At 44.5% G+C, this 26994-nt stretch overlaps 1 protein-coding gene across 1 annotated transcript in view; it reads left to right on the top strand.

The window, feature by feature from the left end:
- The first annotated feature begins 927 nt into the window (after positions 1-927).
- The window catches only part of LOC309543528 (uncharacterized protein), a 47207-nt gene continuing 21140 nt past the window's right edge, over positions 928-26994 (top strand). Inside the window, exons 1-4 of the mRNA XM_082276001.1 lie at positions 928-985; positions 4764-4828; positions 8450-9149; positions 13112-13144. Of these exons, the coding sequence (XP_082132127.1) occupies positions 4766-4828; positions 8450-9149; positions 13112-13144 (796 nt within the window). The 5' untranslated portion in view covers positions 928-985; positions 4764-4765. The remainder of the gene's footprint in view (positions 986-4763; positions 4829-8449; positions 9150-13111; positions 13145-26994) is intronic.

Below are 26994 nucleotides of genomic sequence, written 5' to 3'. Positions count from 1 at the left end.
GTCTCTTCTCCTCCAGGTGAGCATCATCTGCCCTCTGAAGTCTCATTCTCTGGTCTCTTCTCCTCCAGGTGAGCATCGTCTGCCCTCTGAAGTCTCAATCTCTGGTCTCTTCTTCTCCAGGTGAGCATCGTCTGCCCTCTGAAGTCTCATTCTCCTCCCTCTTCTCCAGGTGAGGCTCATCAACACTCTGAAGTCTCATTCTCCTCCCTCTTCTCCTCCAGGTGAGCATCGTCTGCCCTCTGAAGTCTCATTCTCTGGTCTCTTCTCCTTCAGGTGAGCATCGTCTGCCCTCTGAAGTCTCATTCTCCTCCCTCTTCTCCAGGTGAGCATCGTCTGCCCTCTGAAGTCTCATTCTCTGGTCTCTTCTCCTCCAGGTGAGCATCGTCTGCCCTCTGAAGTCTCAATCTCTGGTCTCTTCTTCTCCAGGTGAGCATCGTCTGCCCTCTGAAGTCTCATTCTCCTCCCTCTTCTCCAGGTGAGGCTCATCAACACTCTGAAGTCTCATTCTCCTCCCTCTTCTCCAGGTGAGCATCGTCTGCCCTCTGAAGTCTCATTCTCTGGTCTCTTCTCCTCCAGGTGAGCATCGTCTGCCCTCTGAAGTCTCATTCTCTGGTCTCTTCTCCTCCAGGTGAGCATCGTCTGCCCTCTGAAGTCTCATCTCTGGTCTCTTCTCCTCCAGGTGAGCATCGTCTGCCCTCTGAAGTCTCATTCTCTGGTCTCTTCTCCTCCAGGTGAGCATCATCTGCCCTCTGAAGTCTCATTCTCCTCCCTCTTCTCCAGGTGAGGCTCATCAACACTCTGAAGTCTCATTCTCCTCCCTCTTCTCCTCCAGGTGAGCATCGTCTGCCCTCTGAAGTCTCATTCTCCTCCCTCTTCTCCAGGTGAGCATCGTCTGCCCTCTGAAGTCTCATTCTCTGGTCTCTTCTCCTCCAGGTGAGCATCGTCTGCCCTCTGAAGTCTCATTCTCTGGTCTCTTCTCCTCCAGGTGAGGCTCATCATCCCTCTGAAGTCTCATTCTCCTCCCTCTTCTCCTTCAGGTGAGCATCGTCTGCCCTCTGAAGTCTCATTCTCCAGGTCTCTTCTCCTCCAGGTGAGGCTCATCATCCCTCTGAAGTCTCATTCTTTGGTCTCTTCTCCTCCATGTCTCTTTATGGGTCTCTGTGTCTCTCTATGGGTCTCTATGTCCCTCTATGTCTCTCTATGGGTCTCTATGTCCCTCTATGTCTCTCTGTGGGTTTCTATGTCTCTCTATGTATCTCTTAGGGCATCTATGTCCCTTTTTGTCTCTCTGTGTCTCTCTATGGGTCTCATGTCTCTCTATGCCTCTTTATATCTCTCTATGGGTCTCTATGTCTCTCTATGGATCTCTCTGTGTCTCTCTGTGTCCCTCTATGTCTGTCTGTGTCCCTCTATTGGTCTCTATGACTCTCTGTGGGTCTCTATGTTCCTCTATATCTCTCTATGGGCCTCTACGTCTCTCTATTGGTCTCTATGTTCCTCTATGTCTCTATGTCTCTCTATTGGTCTATATGTCCCTCTATATCTCTCTATGGGCCTCTATGTCTCTCTCTGTCTCTCTGTGGGTCTCTATGTCTCTCTATGGGTCTCTGTGTCTCTCTGTGGGTCTATATGTCTCTCTGTGTCTCTCTATGGGTCTCTTTGGGATTCTATGTCTCTCTATGGGTCTCTGTGTCTCTCTAAGTCTCTCTATAGGTATCTATGTCTCTCTATGGATCTCTATGTCTCTCTGTCTCTCTCTATGGGTCTCTATGTCTCTCTGTGTCTCTCTATGTCTATCTGTGTCTATCTGTGTCTCTCTGTCTCTCTCTATGGGTCTCTATGTCTCTCTGTGTCTCTCTATGGGTCTCTATGTCTCTCTGTGTCTCTCTATGGGTCTCTATGTCTCTCTATGTCTCTCTATGGGTCTCAATGTCTCTCTGTGTCTCTCTATGGGTCTCTATGTCTCTCTATGGGTCTCTATGAGACTCTATGTCTCTCTATGGGTCTCTCTATGTCTCTCTATGGGTCTCTATGTCTCTCTGTGTCTCTCTATGGGTCTCTTTGTCTCTCTATGGGTCTCTATGTCTCTCTATGGGTCTCTATGTCTCTCTATGTCTCTGTGTCTCTCTATGTCTCTCTATGGGTCTCTATGTCTCTGTGTCTCTCTATGGGTCTCTATGTCTCTCTATGTCTCTGTGTCTCTCTCTATGGGTCTCTATGTCTCTGTGTCTCTCTATGGGTCTCTATGTGTCTATATGTCTCTCTATGGGTCTCTATGTCTCGCTATGTCTCTCTATGTCTCTCTATGGGTCTCTATGTCTCTCTATGGGTCTCTATGGGCCTCTATGTCTCTCTATGGGTCTCTATGTCTCTCTATTTCTCTCTATGGGTCTCTATGTCTCTCTATGTCTCTCCATGTCTCTCTATGGTTCTCTATGTCTCTCTATGGGTCTCTATGTCTCTCTGTCTCTCAATGTCTCTCTATGGTTCGCTATGTCTCTCGTCTCTCTATGGGTCTCTATGTCTCTCTGTGTCTCTCTATGGGTCTTTAAGGGTCTCTATGTCTCCCTGTGTCTCTCTATGGGTCTCTTTGGTTTTCTATGTCTCTCTATGGGTCTCTATGTCTCTCTGTGTCTCTCTATGTCTCTCTATGGGTCTCTGTGTCTCTCTATGGGTCTCTCTATGTCTCTCTATGTCTCTCTATGGGTCTCTATGTCTCTCTATGGGTCTCTATGGGTCTCTATGGTTCTCTATGTCTCTCATCTCTCTATGTTTCTCTATGGTTCTCTATGTCTCTCATCTCTCCATGTCTCTCTATGTCTCTCTATGGGTCTCTATGTCTCTCAATGTCTCTCTATGGTTCTCTATGTCTCTCTATGTCTCTCGTCTCTCCATGTCTCTCTATGGGTCTCTATGGGTCTCTATGTTTCTCTGTGTCTCTCTATGGGTCTCTATGTCTCTCTATGTCTCTCTATGTCTTTGTGTCTCTCTATGTCTCTCTATGGGTCTCTATGTCTCTCTATGTCTCTCTATGTCTCTGTGTCTCTCTATGGGTCTCTATGTCTCTCTATGTCTCTCTATGGGTCTCTATGTCTCTCTATGTCTCTCTATGTCTTTGTGTCTCTCTATGTCTCTCTATGGGTCTCTATGTCTCTGTGCCTCTCTATGGGTCTCTATGTCTCTCTATGTCTCTCTATGTCTCTGTGTCTCTCTATGGGTCTCTATGTCTCTCTATGTCTCTGTGTCTCTCTATGGGTCTCTATGTCTCTCTATGGGTCTCTATGTCTCGCTATGTCTCTCTATGGGTCTCTATGTCTCTCTATGGGTCTCTAGGGGTCTCTATGTCTCTCTATGGGTCTCTATGTCTCTCTATGTCTCTCATCTCTCTATGTTTCTCTATGGTTCTCTATGTCTCTCTATGTCTCTCATCTCTCCATGTCTCTCTATGGGTCTCTATGTCTCTCTATGGGTCTCTATGTCTCTCTGTCTCTCAATGTCTCTCTATGGTTCGCTATGTCTCTCGTCTCTCTATGGGTCTCTATGGGTCTCTATGTCTCTCTGTGTCTCTCTCTGGGTCTTTAAGGGTCTCTATGTCTCCCTGTGTCTCTCTATGGGTCTCTTTGGGTTTCTATGTCTCTCTATGGGTCTCTCTGTCTCTCTGTGTCTCTCTATGTCTCTCTATGGGTCTCTATGTCTCTGTGCCTCTCTATGGGTCTCTATGTCTCTCTATGGGTCTCTATGTCTCTCTATGTCTCTGTGTCTCTCTATGGGTCTCTATGTCTCTCTATGGGTCTCTATGTCTCGCTATGTCTCTCTATGGGTCTCTATGTCTCCCTATGGGTCTCTAGGGGTCTCTATGTCTCTCTATGGGTCTCTATGTCTCTCATCTCTCTATGTTTCTCTATGGTTCTCTATGTCTCTCTATGTCTCTCATCTCTCCATGTCTCTCTATGGGTCTCTATGTCTCTCTATGGTTCGCTATGTCTCTCGTCTCTCTATGGGTCTTTAAGGGTCTCTATGTCTCCCTGTGTCTCTCTATGGGTCTCTTTGGGTTTCTATGTCTCTCTATGGGTCTCTATGTCTCTCTGTGTCTCTCTATTTCTCTCTATGGGTCTCTGTGTCTCTCTATGGGTCTCTCTATGTCTCTCTATCGGTCTCTATGTCTCTCTATGGGTCTCTATGTCTCTCTATGGGTCTCTATGTCTCTCTATGTCTCTCTATGGTTCTCTATGTCTCTCATCTCTCTATGTTTCTCTATGGTTCTCTATGTCTCTCTATGTCTCTCATCTATCCATGTCTCTCTATGGGTCTCTATGTCTCTCTGTCTCTCAATGTCTCTCTATGGTTCTCTATGTCTCTCGTCTCTCCATGTCTCTCTATGGGTCTCTATGTCTCTCTGTGTCTCTCTATGAGTCTTTAAGGGTCTCTATGTCTCTCTATGGGTCTCTTTGGGTTTCTATGTCTCTCTATGGGTCTCTATGTCTCTCTGTGTCTCTCTATGTCTCTCTATGGGTCTCTGTGTCTCTCTATGTCTCTCTATGGGTCTCTCTATGTCTCTCTATGGGTCTCTATGTCTCTCTATGGATCTCTATGTCTCTCTATGAGTTCAGTTATAAGGGACTATAAGGGGAAGTTATAAGGGATTAGGAAGGGGGCGGAGGTGTTATTTTTGTAGTGTTATATTTTTGGGGTTTGGGATGAGAATGTTTTCTGATCATAATCTCTGGATTGTCTGATAAGGACCGCTTCTCCTTCCTGCACAGAGATGAGAATAAAGAACTTTCTGGCTGCAATTCTCTGCCTGCTGATTGGATGTAAACATGTGGAGGTAAAACGAGGACAGACACAATTTCCTTGTGATGCTGAAAAATGAAATAAAATCGGATTTATTGTAACATTCTTTTCTCTGGTCCCCTCAGGAAGACTTCCTGTATTGCCTCTTTCTCCAGGTCCCCGCACTCCTGCGCCACCCCCCATGTTCCCCTTCTCCTACCCCGCCCCCCATGTCCCCCTTATCCTGCCCCGCCCCCCATGTCCCCATTCTCCTGCCCCCACTCCCCATGTCCCCCTTCTCCTGACCAGCTCCCCATGTCACCCTTCTACTGCCCCGCTCCCCATGTCCCCCTTCTCCTGCCCCACGCCCCATGTCCCCCTTCTCCTACCCCGCTCCCCATGTCCCCCTTCTTCCCCGCTCCCCATGTCCCCCTTCTACTGCCCCGACTACCCATGTCTCCCCTTCTCCTGCTCCACTCCCCAGGTCCTCCCTCTCCTGCCTCGCTTCCCAGGACCCCTCCTCTCCTTCCTCACTACCCAGGTCCTTCCCTCCTGCCTCTTTCTCCAGGTCCCCCTTTTCCTACTTCACTCCCCAGGTCCTCCCTTTCCTGCCTCGCTCCCAGGTCCCCCTCTCCTGCCTCACTTCTCAGGCCCCCCACCTCTTTTTCCTGCCTTGCTCTTCAGGTCCTCCCTTTTCTGCCCTTCTTTCCAGCCCCCCCTCTCCTGCCTCTTTTTCCAGGTCCCCCCTCTCCTGCCTTGCTCCCTGGGTTCTCTCTCTCCTACCTTCTTCCCAGGTGCCCCCCTCTCCCGCCTCATTTTCCAGGTCCCCCTCTCTGCCCCCCTCTCCTGCCTTGCTCCCCAGGTCCTCCCTCTCCTGTCCGCCTTCCCAGGTCCCCCCTCTCCTGCCTCAATACCCAGGCCCCCCCTCTCTTGCATCTTTCTCTAGGTCCCCCTCTCCTGCCTCGCTACCCAGGTCCCCCCTCTCCTGCCTCGCTCCCCAGGTCCCCCTCTCCTGCCTCACTCCCCAGGTCCTTCCTCTCCTGTCTGTCTTCCCAGGCCCCCCTCTCCTGCCTCACTACCCAGGTCCCCCCTCTCTTGCCTCTTTCTCCAGGTCCCCCCCCCATCCTGCCCCACTTCCCAGTTCCTCCCTCTCATGCCTCACTCCTCAGGTCCCCCCTCTCATGCCTCATTACCCTGGTCTCCCCTTTCCTGTCTCTTTCTCCAGGTACTCCCTCTACTGTCCGTCTTCCCAGGCTCCCCCCCCTCTCCTGCCTCACTATCCAGTTCCTCCCCTCTTGCCTCTTTCTCCAGGTTCCCCCCCTCCTGCCCCACTTCCCAGTTGCTCCCTCTCCTGCCTAGCTCCCCAGGTCCCCCCTCTCATGTCTCATTACCCTGGTCTCCCCTCTCCTCTCTCTTTCTCTAGGTCCTCCCTCTCCTGCCCCACTTCCCAGGTCCTCCCTCTCCTGCATCAATCCCCAGGTCCCCCCTCTCCTGCCTCACTACTCAGGTCCTCCCTATCCTGCCTCTTTCTCCAGGTCCTCTTCTCCTTTCCCTTCCCATAGGTTCCCCCTTCTCCTGTCTCACTACCTAGGTCTTCCCTCTTCTGCCTTACTACCCAGGTCTCCCTCTCCTGCTCTTCTTCTTAGGTCCCCCCTCTCCTGTCTTGTTCCATCTTAATTTCTGTCCTTCCCAGGTCCCCCATCTCCTGCCTCACTGCCCAGGTCCCCCCTCTTCTGCCCTTCTTCCCAGGTTCCCCTTTCTTGCCTCTTATTCAAGGTTCCCTTCTCCTGTCCCTCCTCCTAGGTCCCCTCTCTCCTGCCTTTCTTCCCAGGTTCCCCTTTCTTGCCACAGTCCCCTTGTCCTGCTCCTCCTTCTAGGTTCCCCTTTTCCTACTTTTTTCTCCAGGTCCCCCTTTTCCTGTCTCACTAACCAGATCCATTCCTCTCCTGCCCTTCTTCCTAGGTCCCCCTTTCCTTGCCTCTTTCTCTAGCCCCCCCCCCTCTCCTGCCTTGCTCCCCTGGTCCTCCCTCTCCTGCCCTTCTTCCCAGGTCCCTATTCTCTTGCTTCACTACACAGATCACCCCTCTCCTGCCCTTCTTCCTATGTCCCCCTTTTCTTGCCTCTTTCTCCAGGCCCCCCTCTCCTACCTCACTCCCCTGGTCCTCCCTCTCTTGCCCCTCTCCCCAGGTCCTCCCTCTTCTGCCTTTCTTCCTAGGCCCTCCCCCTCTCCTGCCTTGCTCCCCAGGTTCTCCCTCTCCTGCCTTGCTCCCCAATTCCTGCCTCTTCTGCCATTCTTCCCAGGTCCCTCCTCTCCTGCCTCACTCTCCAGGTCCCCCCTCTCCTGTTCTTCTTTGAAGGTTCCCTTTTCTTGCTTCTTTCTCCAGGTCCCCCCTCTCCTGCTTTGCTTCCCTGGTCCTACATCTCCCGCTCTTCTTCCCTGGCCCCCCTCTCCTGCTTCACTACCCAGGTCCCCCCTCTACTGCCCTGCTCCTCAGGTCCTCCCCTCTCCTGCCCTTTTTCCCAGGTCCCCCTTAACTTGCCTCGTTCTCCAAGTCCCCCCTCTCCATTCTCGCTCCCCAGGTCCTCCCTCTCTTGCCCTTCTTCTCTGGTCCCCCCTCTCCTGTCTTTTTGTTCAGATCCCCCTCTCCTGCCGTGCTCCCCAGGTCCCCCACTTTCTGCCCTGCTCTTGAGATTCCTTATTATCTCCTGCCCTATGCTTTAGGTCCACCTTTTCCTGCTCTTTTATCCAGGTCTCCCCTCTCTTACCCTTCTCTCTAAGTCCCCCTTCTCCCGCCAAACTACCCCTTCTTCTGCTCCTCTATCCAGATTCCCCCTCCCCTCCCCAGCTCCCCCATTATTTAGTCCCCCCTCACTTGCCCTGTTTCCCAGGCCCCCTCCCCAGTCCCATTCCTCAGGTTCCCCTTCTCCTGCCCCACCCTCCAGTCCCCCCCCTCCTGCTTCACTCCCTAGGTCCCTCTCTCTTGCCCTGATTTTCAGACTCCCTTTCTCCTGCCCCAATCCTAAGGTCCACCAGGTAGCCTGAGTGTCCTGTGGAGGGGCAACAATGCTGCTGAATTGTCATTCCTCCGCTCTGCGTCTCCTAATCCCCATCTCGCTGGTGTTCATGGCTCCAAAGACATTGCTGTATGATGTATGAGCGATGGGGGGGGGGGGGTGGATCTTACAGCAGAGTTTTGACTTCTGTTGGGTTTAAAACTGAGCTGTGAAGTTCCATTGATGCAGCTTTTAGGTATGTAGGTCCTGTGCCAAGCAGTTGCCCCACTACACAATGACTGCAGGGGGTCACTCAGTCGGCACTGCCACCCTTCACAGAACACCTTGTACTCTTTCATTGAATGCCAAGTGTTCTCTGACTGGACGAGGTAAAGAGCGTGACATCACCATCCTGCCTCTAGGTTTCATCCAATTAGAGAACGCCTTGTATTCAATAAATATTCTGTAAATGGTGACGTGCCAGGTGGGTGACCTCGTATGGTTAATATTCAGAGGGGAAACACCTAGGCCCAGGGCCTTGAAGATGATGGCCATCGTTGGGGTAATTTCCAGCTTTCTCGGGATCCATTAGTTATAAGATTGGAAGCCTTCCATTGTGCAATTTATTAAAAACCATAGCTTTACATTTGGCCATTTTCACCCATAACTTATATCTCCACAGCTGATCCGCAACACCTACGAGTTAAAGTTTAAGCCCATCGTCTTTGATGACCAGTACATCGGGTGTGCAGACAAACTCAACGATGATGTCATGCCCAGGATCCTGCGGCAGGAGAAGGCCAACCAGCAATTTGACGAAGCTTGGAAGAGGGCAACTAAAGTGTGGAACAATTTGATGTCCAAGGTCCACCTCCCGGATGAATTTGAGGATGAGCATGGGATTGCTCTACTGGTGTTTACTGACCAGTTCCCAGAAGAGGACCCCATATACCAGCAAATGAATGCCAACCTCACCATCGCCGGAGCCTCACTCAAGGACTACATGGACAAGTTTCACTTCAAAGCTCTTCACTTCTACCTGACCAGAGCCCTGCAGATCCTCAAACCAGACTGCAGAAAACCGTATACCACGTTTCGGGGGAGCTGGGACACCTTTAAGGCCTCTCCACTCTTTAAGTTTGGGAGATTTACCTCCACTTCCCTCAACAGCACCCAGGCTCAAACCTTTGGCGTGACGTCCTTCTTCCAGATAACCACCTGCTTTGGTGCCAAAATTGAAGGCTTCTCGTTTTACCCTGGGGAAGACGAAGTTCTGATCCCACCTACGGAGAAATTCACCTACATTATGAAGAGTAACTCCACCTACGTTCTGGAGAGCACCGGTCAGCTTTGCAGCTATTTCAACTGTGCCATCATGGGAGGTAAGAACTCGGATCTCAAAGTATGGTCACCAGATATTCAAAATGGAACCCGAGGACACCCTACTGACCACTCCCTTTTATGACCACACCCACAATACCACTCCCACCATCTGTAGCAATACCCACAAAAATCTCTTACTCATCTGTAGCCACACCCACACAAAAATCCCTCACCTATTTGTAGCCACACCCACACAAAAATCCCTCACCCATCTGTAGCCACACCCATAAACCACTCCCCTATTTGTAGGCACACCCACAAATCACTTCCCTATCTGCAGCCACACACACAAAACCACTCCCCATCTGTAGCAACACCCACACAACATAACTCCCATAACTGTAGCTAGACCCACAAAATCACTCACCCATCTGTAGCCACACCCACAAAAAAAATCTCTCACTCATCTGTAGCCACACCCACAAACCAATCCCCCATCTGTAGCCACACCCACACAACATAACTCCCACATCTGTTGCCACATACACAAAATCACTCACCCACCTGTAGACACACCCACAAAAAATCACTCACTCCTCTACAGACACAGGCACAAAAATCTCTCACTCATCTGTAGCCACACCCACAAACCACTACCCCATCTGTAGCCACACCCACACAAAACCACTCCCCCATCTGTAGCCACACCCACACAAAAATCACTCCCCCATCTTTAGCTGCCCCCACAAAATGACATACCCATCTATAGCCGCACCTACAAAACCACTCCCCCATCTGTAGCCGCACCCACAAAATTACAATTACAAGACTACAATTTGCACAATAGAAGATTGGAAAAACGTTGCCTGGTCTGATGAGTCTGGATTTCAGCTGTGATATTCAGATGGGGGAGGGTCAGAATTTGGGGCATGGATCCATCCTCCCTTGTATGGTGTGGGGGAGGAGGGGGGGTAATGGTTTAGGCTGGTGGTGGTGGTGTAATGGTGTGGAGGAGGGGGGGGGGGTAATGGTTCAGGCTGGAGGTGGTGGTGTAATGGTGTGGAGATGGAGAGGGGTAATGGTTCAGGCTGGTGGTGGTGTAATGGTGTGGGGAAGGAGAGGGGTAATGGTTCAGGCTGGTGGTGTAATGATGTTGGGGAAGAGGGGGGGGGGGTGGGTAATGGGTCAGGCTGGTGGTGGGGGTGTAATGGTGTGGGATAGGAAGGGGGAGGGTGAGGGTTCAGGTTGGTGGTGGTGGTGTAATGGTGTGGGGGAGGAAGAGGGGGGGTAATGGTTCAGGCTGGTGGTGTAATGATGTTGGGGAAGGGGGTGGATAATGGGTCAGGCTGGTGGTGGGGGTGTAATGGTGTGGGGGAGGAAGGGGGAGGGTGGGGGTTCAGGTTGGTGGTGGTGGTGTAATGGTGTGGGGGAGAGGAAGGGGGGTAATGGTTCAGGCTGGTGGTGTAATGGTGTGGGGGAGGAGGGGGGGGGGGTAATGGTTCAGGCTGGTGGTGTAATGGTGTGGGGGAGGAGGGGGGGTAATGGTTCAGGCTGGTGGTGTAATGGTGTGGGGGAGGAGGGGGGGGGGGTAATGGTTCAGGCTGGTGGTGTAATGGTGTGGGGGAGGAGGGGGGGGTAATGGTTCAGGCTGGTGGTGTAATGGTGTTGGGGAAGAGGGGGGGGTAATGGGTCAGGCTGGTGGTGGGGGTGTAATGGTGTGGGGGAGGAGGGGGGGTAATGGTTCAGGCTGGTGGTGTAATGATGTTGGGGAAGGGGGGGGTGGGTAATGGGTCAGGCTGGTGGTGGGGGTGTAATGGTGTGGGGGAGGAAGGGGGAGGGTGAGGGTTCAGGCTGGTGGTGGGGGTGTAATGGTGTGGGGGAGAAGAAGGGGGGTAATGGTTCAGGCTGGTGGTGGTGGTGTAATGGTGTGGGGGAGGAGGGGGGAGGTAATGGTTCAGGCTGGTGGTGGGGTAATGGTGTGGGGGAGGGGGTAATGGTTCAGGCTGGTGGTGGTGGTGTAATGGTGTGGGGGAGAAGAAGGGGGGTAATGGGTCAGGCTGGTGGTGGGGGTGTAATGGTGTGGGGGAGGAGGGGGGGGTAATGGTTCAGGCAGGTGGTGGGGGTGTAATGGTGTGGGGGAGGAAGGGGGGATGGTGAGGGTTCAAGCTGGTGGTGTAATGGTGTGGGGGAGGAGGGGGGAGGTAATGGTTCAGGCTGGTGGTGGGGTAATGGTGTGGGGGAGGGGGTAATGGTTCAGGCTGGTGGTGGTGGTGTAATGGTGTGGGGGAGAAGAAGGGGGGTAATGGGTCAGGCTGGTGGTGGGGGTGTAATGGTGTGGGGGAGGAGGGGGGGGTAATGGTTCAGGCAGGTGGTGGGGGTGTAATGGTGTGGGGGAGGAAGGGGGGATGGTGAGGGTTCAAGCTGGTGGTGTAATGGTGTGGGGGAGGAGGGGGGGGTAACGGTTCAGGTTGGTGGTGTAATGGTGTGGGGGAGGGGGATTTTTACGGTCCTCTTCATCAGGCAGGTGATATATAATACAATATGCAAGAAGATTTAAAGTGACATCACAATAGCCCCCCCCCCCCCGACCTCCCACATCATATGACATCATACCCTCCCCCCCCAAAGTCATGTAACCAACAGCAGAATGAAGGTCCCTCCTGTATTCAGTATCAGGAAATCCTGGATCCTCCCTCCCCCGATCCATCATATGCCAGTCATGGAGGCGGATGATGTCACTGTGGTGCCAGTCCTATTGTTGCCAGGACAATAGACAGCCTCCAATGGGGTCCATAGGTGTGGCAGGCACATGGTCCATGACTACCCACACTATGGTAACTGAGGATGCCAGGCAGCCACCACCATGGAAACCTGTGATGTCACAGAGCCCAGAAACCAGAGTACCACCGGGGTCACCATCTGCCAGGGTGGCTGTGATGGGTTTCCATGGCCACCTGGCGATCTCAGTTATCATGGTGTATGTGGATGCCAGGACCGGCCCATGATAGGCTCATTGATCAGTATCCAGCTGGTAGGTACTACAACACCCAGAATGGTGTGTGATGGGAATATTATAGACCTGTGGCCCTCCAGCTGTTGCGAGACTACAAGTCCCATCATGCCTCAGCCTCTGGGAGTCATGTTTGTAAATGTCAGTCTTGCAATGCCTCATGGGACTTGTAGTTGGAGGGCCACAGGATGAGCACCCATGTTATAGACCAGTGATGGGGAACCTTGGCACCTTAGATGTTTTGGAACTGCATTTCCCATGATGCTCAGGCACTCTGCAGTGTAGTTGAGCATCATGGGAAATGTAGTTCCAAAACATCTGGGGTGCCAAGGGTCCCCATCACTGTTATAGACGGTCTGCAGAGAGGAGGAAGTTGGACCGAGCACCTGAAAGAATCCCTCCTCCCACTTCCAGAACGAATCAACAAGGAAGGGGCGGGGTTATCATTGATGAAAAAAATGGCTGTCCAGATGCCCCCCCACCCCAGGGTGACAAAGCTGCAGTGAATTCACTACAGGCATAAAAAGTGTTGTCACCCCATAGGAGGAAGTGCCATGGATGGGCGGGGTCACCAGCTGTCCATTCTATGACATGAGCATGAGATCTGATTGGTCGGGGTGACAGCCGCGTCACCTGAACACCTTTCCCTTCTCTATGACTGAGCAGCTCCAAAACCGGTCCAACCTCCAGTCCACCGTCCCAGGAGCTTCTGGAAAGTCCCGGTATTTCTGGCGGAAGATCTGATACTTTGTACTTTCATTGTTTTATTATTATTAGATGTGATTTATAGAATGTCAGCAGATCTATAAAGATAGGAAATCAGCCGGAACATCTCGCTGGTTTCCTTCTTCCCGGCTGAGTCACCCCAAATCACCCGATTGCCAAATAGTGGGTAAATAAAGGCGAGGGTGGGGGGAGGGTGCTGGGTGTAGTAGGGTAGATGATGAGGGTTATAATACCGGTACTACAAGTCCACACAATATGACAATGAGGATTTCTGTCTGTTTACAGGAGAGAAGCAGATGGAAGCTGTCTGTCACTCAGGTAAGGAGGCAACGCCTGCCCATCCCTCCTATACATCCCACCAATGGCTGGAGATCTCCGACAATGACATCACACATCACTACATGACGTAACAATGACATCACACGTCACTACATGACATAACAATGACATCACATGACACTACATGACATAACAATGACATCACATGACACTACATGACATAACAGTGACATCACACATCACTACATGGCATAACAATGACATCACATGACACTACATGACATAACAATGACATCACATGTCACTAGATGACATAACAATGACATCACATGACACTACATGACATAACAATGACATCACACATCACTACATGACATAACAATGACATCACACATCACTACATGGCATAACAATGACATCACATGACACTACATGACATAACAATGACATCACACATCACTACATGACATAACAATGACATCACATGACACTACATGACATAACAGTGACATCACACATCACTACATGGCATAACAATGACATCACATGTCACTACATGACATAACAATGACATCACATGTCACTACATGACATAACAATGACATCACATGTCACTACATGACATAACAGTGACATCACACATCACTACATGACATAACAATGACATCACATGTCACTACATGACATAACAATAACATCACACATCACTACATGACATAATTATGACATCACATGACACTACATGGCATAACAATGACATCACAGAACACCACATGACATAACAATGACATCACACGTCACTACATGACATAACAATGACATCACATGACACTACATGACATAACAATGACATCACATGACACTACATGACATAACAATGACATCACACATCACTACATGACATAACAATGACATCACATGACACCACATGACATAACAATGACATCACATGACACTACATGACATAACAGTGACATCACACATCACTACATGACATAACAATGACATCACATGTCACTACATGACATAACAATGACATCACATGACACTACATGACATAACAGTGACATCACACATCACTACATGACATAACAATGACATCACATGACACTACATGACATAACAGTGACATCACACATCACTACATGACATAACAATGACATCACATGTCACTACATGACATAACAATAACATCACACATCACTACATGACATAATTATGACATCACATGACACTACATGGCATAACAATGACATCACAGAACACCACATGACATAACAATGACATCACACGTCACTACATGACATAACAATGACATCACATGACACTACATGACATAACAATGACATCACATGACACTACATGACATAACAGTGACATCACACATCACTACATGGCATAACAATGACATCACATGACACTACATGACATAACAATGACATCACATGTCACTAGATGACATCACATGACACTACATGACATAACAATGACATCACACATCACTACATGACATAACAATGACATCACACGTCACTAGATGACATAACAATGACATCAGATGACCCCACATGACATAACAATGACATCACATGACACTACATGACATAACAATGACATCACACGTCACTACATGACATAACAATGACATCACACATCACTACATGACATAACAATGACATCAGATGACCCCACATGACATAACAATGACATCACATGACATAACAATGACATCAGATGACACTAGATGACATAACAGTGACATCACACATCACTACATGACATAGCAATGACATCACATGACACTAGATGACATAACAGTGACATCACACATCACTACATGACATAACAATGACATCACATGTCACTACATGACATAACAATAACATCACACATCACTACATGACATAACAATGACATCACATGACACTACATGGCATAACAATGACATCACATGACACTACATGACATAACAATGACATCACACGTCACTAGATGACATAACAATGACATCACGCGTCACTACATGACATAACAATGACATCACGACACTACATGGCATAACAATGACATCACATGACACTACATGACATAACAATGACATCACATGACACTACATGACATAACAATGACATCACACATCACTACATGACATAACAATGACATCACACGTCACTAGATGACATAACAATGACATCACATGACACTACATGACATAACAATGACATCACACGTCACTACATGACATAACAATGACATCACATGACACTACATGACATAACAATGACATCACATGACACTACATGACATAACAATGACATCACATGACACTACATGACATAACAATGACATCACACATCACTACATGACATAACAATGACATCAGATGACCCCACATGACATAACAATGACATCACATGAGACTACATGACATAACAATGACATCACACGTCACTACATGACATAACAATGACATCACATGAGACTACATGACATAACAATGACATCACATGACACTACATGACATAACAATAACATCACACATCACTACATGACATAACAATGACATCACATGACACTACATGGCATAACAATGACATCACATGACACTACATGACATAACAATGACATCACACGTCACTAGATGACATAACAATGACATCACGCGTCACTACATGACATAACAATGACATCACGACACTACATGGCATAACAATGACATCACATGACACTACATGACATAACAATGACATCACACGTCACTACATGACATAACAATGACATCACATGACACTACATGACATAACAATGACATCACACGTCACTACATGACATAACAATGACATCACATGACACTACATGACATAACAATGACATCACATGACACTACATGACATAACAATGACATCACATGACACTACATGACATAACAATGACATCACACATCACTACATGACATAACAATGACATCAGATGACCCCACGTGACATAACAATGACATCACATGAGACTACATGACATAACAATGACATCACACGTCACTACATGACATAACAATGACATCACATGAGACTACATGACATAACAATGACATCACACGTCACTACATGACATAACAATGACATCACATGAGACTACATGACATAACAATGACATCACATGACACTACATGACATAACAATGACATCACATGAGACTACATGACATAACAATGACATCACACATCACTACATGACATAACAATGACATCACATGACACTACATGGCACAACAATGACATCACACGTCACTACATGACATAACAATGACATCACGCGTCACTACATGACATAACAATGACATCACGACACTACATGGCATAACAATGACATCACATGACACTGCATGACATAACAATGACATCACACATCACTACATGACATAACAATGACATCACATGACACTACATGACATAACAATGACATCACACGTCACTACATGACATAACAATGACATCACATGACACTACATGACATAACAATGACATCACATGACACTACATGACATAACAATGACATCACACATCACTACATGACATAACAATGACATCAGATGACCCCACATGACATAACAATGACATCACATGAGACTACATGACATAACAATGACATCACACGTCACTACATGACATAACAATGACATCACATGAGACTACATGACATAACAATGACATCACACGTCACTACATGACATAACAATGACATCACATGAGACTACATGACATAACAATGACATCACATGACACTACATGACATAACAATGACATCACATGAGACTACATGACATAACAATGACATCACACATCACTACATGACATAACAATGACATCACATGACACTACATGGCACAACAATGACATCACACGTCACTACATGACATAACAATGACATCACGCGTCACTACATGACATAACAATGACATCACGACACTACATGGCATAACAATGACATCACATGACACTACATGACATAACAATGACATCACACATCACTACATGACATAACAATGACATCACACGTCACTAGATGACATAACAATGACATCACATGACACTACATGACATAACAATGACATCACACGTCACTACATGACATAACAATGACATCACATGACACTACATGACATAACAATGACATCACATGACACTACATGACATAACAATGACATCACACATCACTACATGACATAACAATGACATCAGATGACCCCACATGACATAACAATGACATCACATGAGACTACATGACATAACAATGACATCACACGTCACTACATGACATAACAATGACATCACATGAGACTACATGACATAACAATGACATCACACGTCACTACATGACATAACAATGACATCACATGAGACTACATGACATAACAATGACATCACATGACACTACATGACATAACAATGACATCACACGTCACTAGATGACATAACAATGACATCAGATGACCCCACATGACATAACAATGACATCACATGACACTACATGACATAACAATGACATCACACGTCACTACATGACATAACAATGACATCACACATCACTACATGACATAACAATGACATCAGATGACCCCACATGACATAACAATGACATCACATGACATAACAATGACATCAGATGACACTAGATGACATAACAGTGACATCACACATCACTACATGACATAGCAATGACATCACATGACACTAGATGACATAACAGTGACATCACACATCACTACATGACATAACAATGACATCACATGTCACTACATGACATAACAATAACATCACACATCACTACATGACATAACAATGACATCACATGACACTACATGGCATAACAATGACATCACATGACACTACATGACATAACAATGACATCACACGTCACTAGATGACATAACAATGACATCACGCGTCACTACATGACATAACAATGACATCACGACACTACATGGCATAACAATGACATCACATGACACTACATGACATAACAATGACATCACATGACACTACATGACATAACAATGACATCACACATCACTACATGACATAACAATGACATCACATGACACTACATGACATAACAATGACATCACACGTCACTACATGACATAACAATGACATCACATGACACTACATGACATAACAATGACATCACATGACACTACATGACATAACAATGACATCACATGACACTACATGACATAACAATGACATCACACATCACTACATGACATAACAATGACATCAGATGACCCCACATGACATAACAATGACATCACATGAGACTACATGACATAACAATGACATCACACGTCACTACATGACATAACAATGACATCACATGAGACTACATGACATAACAATGACATCACATGACACTACATGACATAACAATAACATCACACATCACTACATGACATAACAATGACATCACATGACACTACATGGCATAACAATGACATCACATGACACTACATGACATAACAATGACATCACACGTCACTAGATGACATAACAATGACATCACGCGTCACTACATGACATAACAATGACATCACGACACTACATGGCATAACAATGACATCACATGACACTACATGACATAACAATGACATCACATGACACTACATGACATAACAATGACATCACACGTCACTAGATGACATAACAATGACATCACATGACACTACATGACATAACAATGACATCACACGTCACTACATGACATAACAATGACATCACATGACACTACATGACATAACAATGACATCACATGACACTACATGACATAACAATGACATCACATGACACTACATGACATAACAATGACATCACACATCACTACATGACATAACAATGACATCAGATGACCCCACATGACATAACAATGACATCACATGAGACTACATGACATAACAATGACATCACACGTCACTACATGACATAACAATGACATCACATGAGACTACATGACATAACAATGACATCACATGACACTACATGACATAACAATAACATCACACATCACTACATGACATAACAATGACATCACATGACACTACATGGCATAACAATGACATCACATGACACTACATGACATAACAATGACATCACGCGTCACTACATGACATAACAATGACATCACGACACTACATGGCATAACAATGACATCACATGACACTACATGACATAACAATGACATCACACGTCACTACATGACATAACAATGACATCACATGACACTACATGACATAACAATGACATCACATGACACTACATGACATAACAATGACATCACATGACACTACATGACATAACAATGACATCACACATCACTACATGACATAACAATGACATCAGATGACCCCACGTGACATAACAATGACATCACATGAGACTACATGACATAACAATGACATCACACGTCACTACATGACATAACAATGACATCACATGAGACTACATGACATAACAATGACATCACACGTCACTACATGACATAACAATGACATCACATGAGACTACATGACATAACAATGACATCACATGACACTACATGACATAACAATGACATCACATGAGACTACATGACATAACAATGACATCACACATCACTACATGACATAACAATGACATCACATGACACTACATGGCACAACAATGACATCACACGTCACTACATGACATAACAATGACATCACGCGTCACTACATGACATAACAATGACATCACGACACTACATGGCATAACAATGACATCACATGACACTGCATGACATAACAATGACATCACACATCACTACATGACATAACAATGACATCACATGACACTATATGACATAACAATGACATCACACGTCACTACATGACATAACAATGACATCACATGACACTACATGACATAACAATGACATCACATGACACTACATGACATAACAATGACATCACACATCACTACATGACATAACAATGACATCAGATGACCCCACATGACATAACAATGACATCACATGAGACTACATGACATAACAATGACATCACACGTCACTACATGACATAACAATGACATCACATGAGACTACATGACATAACAATGACATCACACGTCACTACATGACATAACAATGACATCACATGAGACTACATGACATAACAATGACATCACATGACACTACATGACATAACAATGACATCACACGTCACTAGATGACATAACAATGACATCAGATGACCCCACATGACATAACAATGACATCACATGACACTACATGACATAACAATGACATCACACGTCACTACATGACATAACAATGACATCACACATCACTACATGACATAACAATGACATCAGATGACCCCACATGACATAACAATGACATCACATGACATAACAATGACATCAGATGACACTAGATGACATAACAGTGACATCACACATCACTACATGACATAGCAATGACATCACATGACACTAGATGACATAACAGTGACATCACACATCACTACATGACATAACAATGACATCACATGTCACTACATGACATAACAATAACATCACACATCACTACATGACATAACAATGACATCACATGACACTACATGGCATAACAATGACATCACATGACACTACATGACATAACAATGACATCACACGTCACTAGATGACATAACAATGACATCACGCGTCACTACATGACATAACAATGACATCACGACACTACATGGCATAACAATGACATCACATGACACTACATGACATAACAATGACATCACATGACACTACATGACATAACAATGACATCACACATCACTACATGACATAACAATGACATCACACGTCACTAGATGACATAACAATGACATCACATGACACTACATGACATAACAATGACATCACACGTCACTACATGACATAACAATGACATCACATGACACTACATGACATAACAATGACATCACATGACACTACATGACATAACAATGACATCACATGACACTACATGACATAACAATGACATCACACATCACTACATGACATAACAATGACATCAGATGACCCCACATGACATAACAATGACATCACATGAGACTACATGACATAACAATGACATCACACGTCACTACATGACATAACAATGACATCACATGAGACTACATGACATAACAATGACATCACATGACACTACATGACATAACAATAACATCACACATCACTACATGACATAACAATGACATCACATGACACTACATGGCATAACAATGACATCACATGACACTACATGACATAACAATGACATCACACGTCACTAGATGACATAACAATGACATCACGCGTCACTACATGACATAACAATGACATCACGACACTACATGGCATAACAATGACATCACATGACACTACATGACATAACAATGACATCACACGTCACTACATGACATAACAATGACATCACATGACACTACATGACATAACAATGACATCACATGACACTACATGACATAACAATGACATCACACATCACTACATGACATAACAATGACATCAGATGACCCCACGTGACATAACAATGACATCACATGAGACTACATGACATAACAATGACATCACACGTCACTACATGACATAACAATGACATCACATGAGACTACATGACATAACAATGACATCACACGTCACTACATGACATAACAATGACATCACATGAGACTACATGACATAACAATGACATCACATGACACTACATGACATAACAATGACATCACATGAGACTACATGACATAACAATGACATCACACATCACTACATGACATAACAATGACATCACATGACACTACATGGCACAACAATGACATCACACGTCACTACATGACATAACAATGACATCACGCGTCACTACATGACATAACAATGACATCACGACACTACATGGCATAACAATGACATCACATGACACTACATGACATAACAATGACATCACACATCACTACATGACATAACAATGACATCACATGACACTACATGACATAACAATGACATCACACGTCACTACATGACATAACAATGACATCACATGACACTACATGACATAACAATGACATCACATGACACTACATGACATAACAATGACATCACACATCACTACATGACATAACAATGACATCAGATGACCCCACATGACATAACAATGACATCACATGACACTACATGACATAACAATGACATCACACATCACTACATGACATAACAATGACATCAGATGACCCCACATGACATAACAATGACATCACATGAGACTACATGACATAACAATGACATCACACGTCACTACATGACATAACAATGACATCACATGAGACTACATGACATAACAATGACATCACACGTCACTACATGACATAACAATGACATCACATGAGACTACATGACATAACAATGACATCACATGACACTACATGACATAACAATGACATCACATGAGACTACATGACATAACAATGACATCACACATCACTACATGACATAACAATGACATCACATGACACTACATGGCACAACAATGACATCACACGTCACTACATGACATAACAATGACATCACGCGTCACTACATGACATAACAATGACATCACGACACTACATGGCATAACAATGACATCACATGACACTACATGACATAACAATGACATCACACATCACTACATGACATAACAATGACATCAGATGACCCCACATGACATAACAATGACATCACATGAGACTACATGACATAACAATGACATCACACGTCACTACATGACATAACAATGACATCACATGAGACTACATGACATAACAATGACATCACACGTCACTACATGACATAACAATGACATCACATGAGACTACATGACATAACAATGACATCACATGACACTACATGACATAACAATGACATCACACGTCACTAGATGACATAACAATGACATCACATGACACTACATGGCATAACAATGACATCACATGACACTACATGACATAACAATGACATCACACATCACTACATGACATAACAATGACATCACATGACACTACATGGCATAACAATGACATCACATGACACTACATGACATAACAATGACATCACACGTCACTAGATGACATAACAATGACATCACGCGTCACTACATGACATAACAATGACATCACATGACACTACATGACATAACAATGACATCACATGACACTACATGACATAACAATGACATCACACATCACTACATGACATAACAATGACATCAGATGACCCCACATGACATAACAATGACATCACATGAGACTACATGACATAACAATGACATCACACGTCACTACATGACATAACAATGACATCACATGAGACTACATGACATAACAATGACATCACACGTCACTACATGACATAACAATGACATCACATGAGACTACATGACATAACAATGACATCACATGACACTACATGACATAACAATAACATCACACATCACTACATGACATAACAATGACATCACATGACACTACATGGCATAACAATGACATCACATGACACTACATGACATAACAATGACATCACACGTCACTAGATGACATAACAATGACATCACGCGTCACTACATGACATAACAATGACATCACGACACTACATGGCATAACAATGACATCACATGACACTACATGACATAACAATGACATCACACATCACTACATGACATAACAATGACATCACACGTCACTAGATGACATAACAATGACATCACATGACACTACATGACATAACAATGACATCACACGTCACTACATGACATAACAATGACATCACATGACACTACATGACATAACAATGACATCACATGACACTACATGACATAACAATGACATCACATGACACTACATGACATAACAATGACATCACACATCACTACATGACATAACAATGACATCAGATGACCCCACATGACATAACAATGACATCACATGAGACTACATGACATAACAATGACATCACACGTCACTACATGACATAACAATGACATCACATGAGACTACATGACATAACAATGACATCACACGTCACTACATGACATAACAATGACATCACATGAGACTACATGACATAACAATGACATCACATGACACTACATGACATAACAATGACATCACATGAGACTACATGACATAACAATGACATCACACATCACTACATGACATAACAATGACATCACATGACACTACATGGCACAACAATGACATCACACGTCACTACATGACATAACAATGACATCACGCGTCACTACATGACATAACAATGACATCACGACACTACATGGCATAACAATGACATCACATGACACTACATGACATAACAATGACATCACACATCACTACATGACATAACAATGACATCACACGTCACTAGATGACATAACAATGACATCACATGACACTACATGACATAACAATGACATCACACGTCACTACATGACATAACAATGACATCACATGACACTACATGACATAACAATGACATCACATGACACTACATGACATAACAATGACATCACATGACACTACATGACATAACAATGACATCACACATCACTACATGACATAACAATGACATCAGATGACCCCACATGACATAACAATGACATCACATGAGACTACATGACATAACAATGACATCACACGTCACTACATGACATAACAATGACATCACATGAGACTACATGACATAACAATGACATCACATGACACTACATGACATAACAATAACATCACACATCACTACATGACATAACAATGACATCACATGACACTACATGGCATAACAATGACATCACATGACACTACATGACATAACAATGACATCACACGTCACTAGATGACATAACAATGACATCACGCGTCACTACATGACATAACAATGACATCACGACACTACATGGCATAACAATGACATCACATGACACTACATGACATAACAATGACATCACACATCACTACATGACATAACAATGACATCACACGTCACTAGATGACATAACAATGACATCACATGACACTACATGACATAACAATGACATCACACGTCACTACATGACATAACAATGACATCACATGACACTACATGACATAACAATGACATCACATGACACTACATGACATAACAATGACATCACATGACACTACATGACATAACAATGACATCACACATCACTACATGACATAACAATGACATCAGATGACCCCACATGACATAACAATGACATCACATGAGACTACATGACATAACAATGACATCACACGTCACTACATGACATAACAATGACATCACATGAGACTACATGACATAACAATGACATCACATGACACTACATGACATAACAATAACATCACACATCACTACATGACATAACAATGACATCACATGACACTACATGGCATAACAATGACATCACATGACACTACATGACATAACAATGACATCACACGTCACTAGATGACATAACAATGACATCACGCGTCACTACATGACATAACAATGACATCACGACACTACATGGCATAACAATGACATCACATGACACTACATGACATAACAATGACATCACACATCACTACATGACATAACAATGACATCACATGACACTACATGACATAACAATAACATCACACATCACTACATGACATAACAATGACATCACATGAGACTACATGACATAACAATGACATCACACGTCACTACATGACATAACAATGACATCACATGACACTACATGACATAACAATGACATCACACGTCACTACATGACATAACAATGACATCACATGACACTACATGACATAACAATGACATCACATGACACTACATGACATAACAATGACATCACATGACACTACATGACATAACAATGACATCACACATCACTACATGACATAACAATGACATCAGATGACCCCACATGACATAACAATGACATCACATGAGACTACATGACATAACAATGACATCACACGTCACTACATGACATAACAATGACATCACATGAGACTACATGACATAACAATGACATCACACGTCACTACATGACATAACAATGACATCACATGAGACTACATGACATAACAATGACATCACATGACACTACATGACATAACAATGACATCACATGAGACTACATGACATAACAATGACATCACACATCACTACATGACATAACAATGACATCACATGACACTACATGGCACAACAATGACATCACACGTCACTACATGACATAACAATGACATCACGCGTCACTACATGACATAACAATGACATCACGACACTACATGGCATAACAATGACATCACATGACACTACATGACATAACAATGACATCACACGTCACTAGATGACATAACAATGACATCACATGACACTACATGACATAACAATGACATCACACGTCACTACATGACATAACAATGACATCAGATGACACTACATGACATAACAATGACATCACATGACACTACATGACATAACAATGACATCACATGACACTACATGACATAACAATGACATCACATGACACTACATGACATAACAATGACATCACACATCACTACATGACATAACAATGACATCACATGACACTACATGACATAACAATGACATCACATGACACTACATGACATAACAATGACATCACATGACACTACATGACATAACAATGACATCACACATCACTACATGACATAACAATGACATCAGATGACCCCACATGACATAACAATGACATCACATGAGACTACATGACATAACAATGACATCACACGTCACTACATGACATAACAATGAC

The sequence above is a fragment of the Pelophylax lessonae genome (assembly GCF_965119305.1).
Source record: "Pelophylax lessonae genome assembly, contig: HAP1_SCAFFOLD_161, whole genome shotgun sequence".
Taxonomy (NCBI): Eukaryota; Metazoa; Chordata; class Amphibia; order Anura; family Ranidae; genus Pelophylax; species Pelophylax lessonae.
This window is presented reverse-complemented; position numbering and strand designations above follow the sequence as displayed.